Below are 6,000 nucleotides of genomic sequence, written 5' to 3' on the forward strand. Positions count from 1 at the left end.
TATTACAACCGAAAACAGAACATGAACTTACTAGGGAATCAAAGGGAACAGGAAACATAAGACAACGAACCAACACAGACTGCAAACAAGAGGGGACTTATAAAGGGAACAAATCAAGAGGGAACAGGTGGAACAAATTAACCAATGATCAGATAACAAGATGGGAGGGGATAGACAATAGACACGAGCACATGGCCCAAAATAACAAAACACCCATGTGCAGCACAAGACAGGACAGGCATGTGACACTAAGTAACGCAATTAGTTACTTTTTAGGGAGTAACGCAATATTGTAACGCATTACTGTTCTAAAAAAGTAACTAACACAATTAGTTACTTTTAAGGGAGTAACGCAATACTGTAACACATTATTGTTCTAAAAAAGTAACTAAGTAACGCAATTAGTTACTTTTAACAGAGTAACACAATATTGTAACACATTACTGTTCTAAAAAGTAACTAAGTAACGCAATTAGTTACTTTTAAGGGAGTAACGCAATACTGTAACACATTATTGTTCTAAAAAAGTAACTAAGTAACGCAATTAGTTACTTTTAACAGAGTAACACAATATTGTAACGCATTACTGTTCTAAAAAAGTAACTAAGTAACGCAATTAGTTACTTTTAAGGGAGTAACGCAATACTGTAACGCATTACTGTTCTAAAAAGTAACTAAGTAACGCAATTAGCTACTTTTAAGGGAGTAACGCAATACTGTAACAAATTACTGTTCTAAAAAAGTAACTGAGTAGCGCAATTAGTTACTTTTTAGGGAGTAACGCAATATTGTAACATATTACTGCTCTAAAAAAGTAAAGCAATTAGTTACTTTTTAAGGGAGTAATGCAATATTGTAACGCATTACTTTTCCAACACTGCTGATCTCACCTCGTCCGGCACCAGCGGCTCGATCATGGGAGCTTCATCCAGACGAGGCGATCGGAGCGGAGACGAGGACAAACGCTTCTCCCACTCGGTCAGGCCCGTCCGATCCGCTCCTCCCTCCAGGAACGTCCTCTTCAGCTCGCTGATGTTCGTCTGATGCTTCACCAGCTCGTTGGGTGTATGCTCGATTTCCTGAAGAAACCCAGAGAGATTCATCCGTATTTCAGCTTTAACCATCTGAGGACTAGAGGAGGAACATCACAAACCTTCACACACGCAAAACATAACATTACAACCAGTCTTTAATTCTATTTTCTTACGCTTTGCTTCCCCCATTCAAACAGATACATGTTAGATCTGCCACATACACTGCAAACACACACAGCACTGATGACACACACACACACACACACACACACACACACACACACACACACACGTGTGCTCAATTAAAAGGCTTAAAGTTAATTTCCAGTGAGTAAAACCGGCCTGCAAACACACATGAGTGGCAGTAACTGAAGCGTCCAATTAAAACAGGTTCATGTGATGCTTTACCAACCTCTAACATCAGTGCACTGTGTCTGACAAACACATTCTCTCCTTTAATGAGCCTTACGAAACTGGGCTGAAGGGAAACAGATTCATCCATTCATTCATTACAGCCACCACCCATCTAACAGGGAACGTTCGTGAAGATTATGTACGTTAAGACAAATAAACGTTCAAAGAATGTTACATTGTGAGAGAATGTTGTACTAACATTATTGGAAGCTTTTAAAATAACGTTCTAATCATGACGTAAGAATGTTTAGATATCTGTACAGGAAAATAAGACAAAACACTGAGGAAGATCAGCACTTTTTGCAGTGATATACACTATATAATGACAGGGTTCGTACAGACACTGTAAAATCTAATTCCAGGACTTTTCAAGCACTACTTTTTTTTTTTTTTTTTAAGGACTACATACAATCAGAGATGCCATTTATCAAACAATATCTTTCTTTATTATCTTTTAAATTCTAAAAAAGGTAAATAGATTAAATTAAACTAAAATGGTAGAAATAAAGTGCAGCAGAGGCAATGACTGCCAAACTTTAACCATTGAAAGAATACTATGACAAAGATATCGCTTTCCTTATTAAATCTGATTTCCCCCCATGAATATATGATTGACTTGAAGAATAAAAGCTGTATCATATATTTGGATATTTATATGAGCAATATCACACTCATAGCCATGAGAAATACCTCTATATCAGACGAGCTGCAGCTTTAATTTTGTGTGAAAAGATTGTTTTATCAATAGCATTTTAAATAAATTTCCCATATACTGTCTTTCAATAATTCAAGCACTTTTCAAGTACTTCTTCATAAAAATGGCTGTTCTCAAGGGTTTTCCAGGACTTACATTTAAAAAAGTAATGAGAATGTCTAGAATTACTAGCTCACCACTGGATCGACCAATCAGAAGACAGAACCACACTTTCAGAAATCTGCGGTAGGATTTACTTTGAAACAATTTTCACAAATAATGACAAAGAAACAGCAAGTAACACATTGAATTAAACTAGAGGAAAACTGAAATAGTTTGTTCTTGTAAGATGTATATGTTTTAATATTTAGATTGTCAAATCTTACCAGTGTCTTCGCTTCAGATTCGTCCTCCTGATCCGACTGCACAAGAGACACAAAACGCATGTGATATGATGACATAACGAAAACACATCAGAGAAGGAGACGGTTTGGGAGTCAAACTCATTAACACAACGGGCTTAATGTTTCCATCTCTGCAAGAACAATTATGATTATTGGCCATTATCAGATTAAAGTTTAATAAGAACATCAACAACCCTGCCGTATCTTAATTAGCAATCTAATTACAGCAATCTTTCATTGCATTCTTGTTTTTCTGCCATGCATAAGCCTTGCACATCTGTCATTACTAATATGTGCAGTTCATATGAATCCAGCTCTCTAGTATCAAATATCAACAGTTCTAAGAACGTCCAGGTAAAGTTATGAACAAACGTTCTTGCAGTAACGTTAATAGAACGTTTGTTCAAAGTTATCTGATCTTAAATAATGTTCTTGCACAAAAACATCGTTCATAGAATGTTTTTTTTTTCTGTTGGATATTCATGTAACATTTTTTAAATGTAACAACTTGTTTCAGAGAACATTCAAAAGTAACATTCCATAATGTTTGAAGAACGATGCAATGGAATGTTTCCTTAAAGTATAACCAAGACAAATCTTTTAAAAACTGGACATTTCCAACATTCAACAATAACGTTTTTTGAACCCATATTTCTGTCTTTCGGAGTGAATGACATCATGTGTCCGTCTCTGACGTCAGCAATAACGTCCGTCATTATTAATATGTGCTGTTGATTCTGAACTGGGATCAGATGAGAAACGGCGTGAACACAAACCTCGGTGGCCGTCAGATCTCCGTCTACAGCGGTGTCTGTAAAATCAGTCTGTGATCCCGTGAAAGCGTGAACAGAGAGAGAAGAGAAAGAGAAGATTACAGTCAGATAAAACAGAGACGGACAGGCGGTGAGGAACACTAACACAGCGACTCATTCGCCACATGTTAGAGTAATAATGTAGTGATGAAGACTCATGTTGGACATTCATCAGGTGCATCATGGGATTCTTTAAACACTAGTGTAGGAACATGCGTGATGAGACGCGTCATGATGCTCTGAATGCACAACTTACACGATCATTCAAAAGTTTTAAATGTGTTTGAAAGAGTCTCTTCTGCTCAAAGCTGCGTTTATTTGACCAAAAATACTGAAAAAATGTGAAATATTACTCCAGTGTAAATCATCTGTTCTCTATGTGAATATACAGTAAAGTGTAATTTATTCCTGTGATCAAAGCTGAATGTTCAGCATCATTACTCCAGTCTTCAGTGTCACATGATCCTACAGAAATCATTCTAATATGATTTGATGCTCATTTATGATTATTATCAGTGCTGGAAACAGAATCTTCAGAAGAACAGCGTTTACATTGTAACATGTTGTTTCAGTCACTTTTGATCAATTGAATGCATCCTTCATCTTTTGAACACTAGTGTGTATTTGTAGCCTTTAGATCAAAAGCACGAGAAACACATCTTCATCTGTGTGTTATGAGCTGTGGTGATGAGGTTTGGATTAAACGTCTGGTTAGTGGTTATGATGAAGGAAAGCGGTGTTTCGTACCCGTGTGTCCAGGCGAGCAGGAGTCTGTGGGCTGGGCAGCGAGAGATCCGTGTTCTTCGTGGTTTCGTCCTCTTCCTCCAACACGACAACACTCTCCACACACACACACTCTTCCTCACGCGTCTCCTCCACTTTCTTCTCCGGCGTCACTGTGGTGATGAGGTCACTCATGGCCATGCCTTTAGCGGTGCCGTACAACGCCGTGCCCATCTCTACACACACACACACACACACACACAGAGAGAGAGAGAGAGAGAGAGAGAGATTCAGTCCTGCGTCTGCATTCACTAAAACAGTAAGACTGAACACTGACTGCATTATATTACTGAATTAAGACTGCAGAATTATTTTATTCTTTATCATTATTAATGCCTTTAATACACTCTTAGAAATAAAGGGGGTTTTCGCAGCCATGCCACAGAAGAACCATTTTTGGCTCCTCAGAGAAAGTTTGTAAAAAGAATTAGGGCTGTCAAGTTATTAAAAATTTAAATCTAATTAAATTGCATGATTCATTAATCGAATTAATCACAAATTATTCACATTAATTTTGTCAGATAAATTACCTCCAAAAGCTCATGTAAAGTCATTATTGTGTTAGATGAGAAAAGCACTGAATGTACTACAAAAAAAGTAGATTTAGAAAGAAATATGGATTCAACATAGAATTTATTACACATAAACTTTTAAGGCTCCAATGTGGCATTTTCACTGTTTAATGCAGCTCAGAAAAGAAACGATTCATTAAATATGAAACTTAAACCGCCAGTATCTTGCGGCAAGTCACTGACTAAATGAGTGAGTCATTGAATCATTCATTCAACCAATTCATTCAAACGGCTGATTCATTCAGGAACAAAGCAAGTGACCATCTTAATGAATGATTCACTGAATCAGTGACTCGCTCGATTCGTTAGAGTCACTGCAGACTCATCCAGTAATGAGACACCGCCGTGTGTCGCTCGGAGACTCAACGATTCTGCTGTGGCTTTGTTCGGGACTATTTTTATAAATATAAAACAGATAATATTGTGTCTAAAATGTAACATTAACTTATTGTTTATTGAACTGTTGTATAAAATCAGTTTCACATTTGCAATCATGCAGATATTTGGGGGAAAGGCACTCTTGCTTGTGTGATACTGCTAAACTACATCATCTGATAACCCATTTTCTCTCATTTCTTGAATTTTAGTGGCATTTTAACAGCACTCTAATAAAAATCTAAATCTAAATAATCTTTTTCAACTACAGTGGGACTATAGAGCATTTGCTTGGCACAGTTCTTATAGTTTGCACATTGACAATAAAGTTGAATCTAATTTAATATAAGTACAGCTCAGGGAAAATAAATGAAATGTTTTTGGCCCTTTTAACTTTGCAAAGTCAATTTTTATTTCTACATGTTTCCAAAAGAGATGATTGTAAGGTGTCTATGAGTCGGTCGTGATGGATGGACGCAGCCAGAGCAATGTGCAGGATCATCACAGCCTCTGAAGCACAAGCCCGTCAGCGCATGCAAACACACACACGCGTGATCACGGGAGATCAAACACACACGCGTGATCAAACAAGCAGACGGAGCGTCGTCTGAGTCTACAAGCGTCTTGTTCTGAGGGTTTGATACAGAGAAACGTCTCTACCTGTTGGTCTAGTGCCATTTACATTGACTGTCGCTGTGTTGACTGGTGTACTCCGCTGAGCTGAGGAGATTCACACACACACACACACACACACACACACACACACCAGCGTCTGAGCAAGCACAGTATCACAGACACTAGGGTCAATGGACAAATATCTGGTCTTTAATAATGTTCTCAAAACGTTAGCACAAAAACTGTTCATGGAATGTTTTTTTCTGAAAAGTTTTGAAAATGTTTTTTTAACTGTTT

General features: G+C 37.5%; 1 protein-coding gene across 10 annotated transcripts in view; it reads right to left on the reverse strand.

The window, feature by feature from the left end:
• The window catches only part of epb41l3a (erythrocyte membrane protein band 4.1-like 3a), a 78,569-nt gene that overhangs the window by 21,904 nt on the left and 50,665 nt on the right, over positions 1 to 6,000 (reverse strand). For 7 of the 10 annotated variants that reach the window (XM_081352029.1, XM_081352033.1, XM_081352036.1 and 4 more), the window contains 6 exons: positions 5,749 to 5,808; positions 4,106 to 4,317; positions 3,323 to 3,370; positions 2,529 to 2,564; positions 1,447 to 1,512; positions 891 to 1,079 (listed from right to left, as the gene is read on the reverse strand). In XM_081352029.1, the coding sequence (XP_081208155.1) occupies positions 891 to 1,079; positions 1,447 to 1,512; positions 2,529 to 2,564; positions 3,323 to 3,370; positions 4,106 to 4,317; positions 5,749 to 5,808 (611 nt within the window). The remainder of the gene's footprint in view (positions 1 to 890; positions 1,080 to 1,446; positions 1,513 to 2,528; positions 2,565 to 3,322; positions 3,371 to 4,105; positions 4,318 to 5,748; positions 5,809 to 6,000) is intronic. The other 3 variants (XM_081352034.1, XM_081352035.1, XM_081352037.1) reach the window with 3 other exon arrangements.

This window comes from Scardinius erythrophthalmus (genome assembly GCF_964197995.2).
Source record: "Scardinius erythrophthalmus genome assembly, chromosome: 22".
In the NCBI taxonomy this organism is placed as follows: Eukaryota; Metazoa; Chordata; class Actinopteri; order Cypriniformes; family Leuciscidae; genus Scardinius; species Scardinius erythrophthalmus.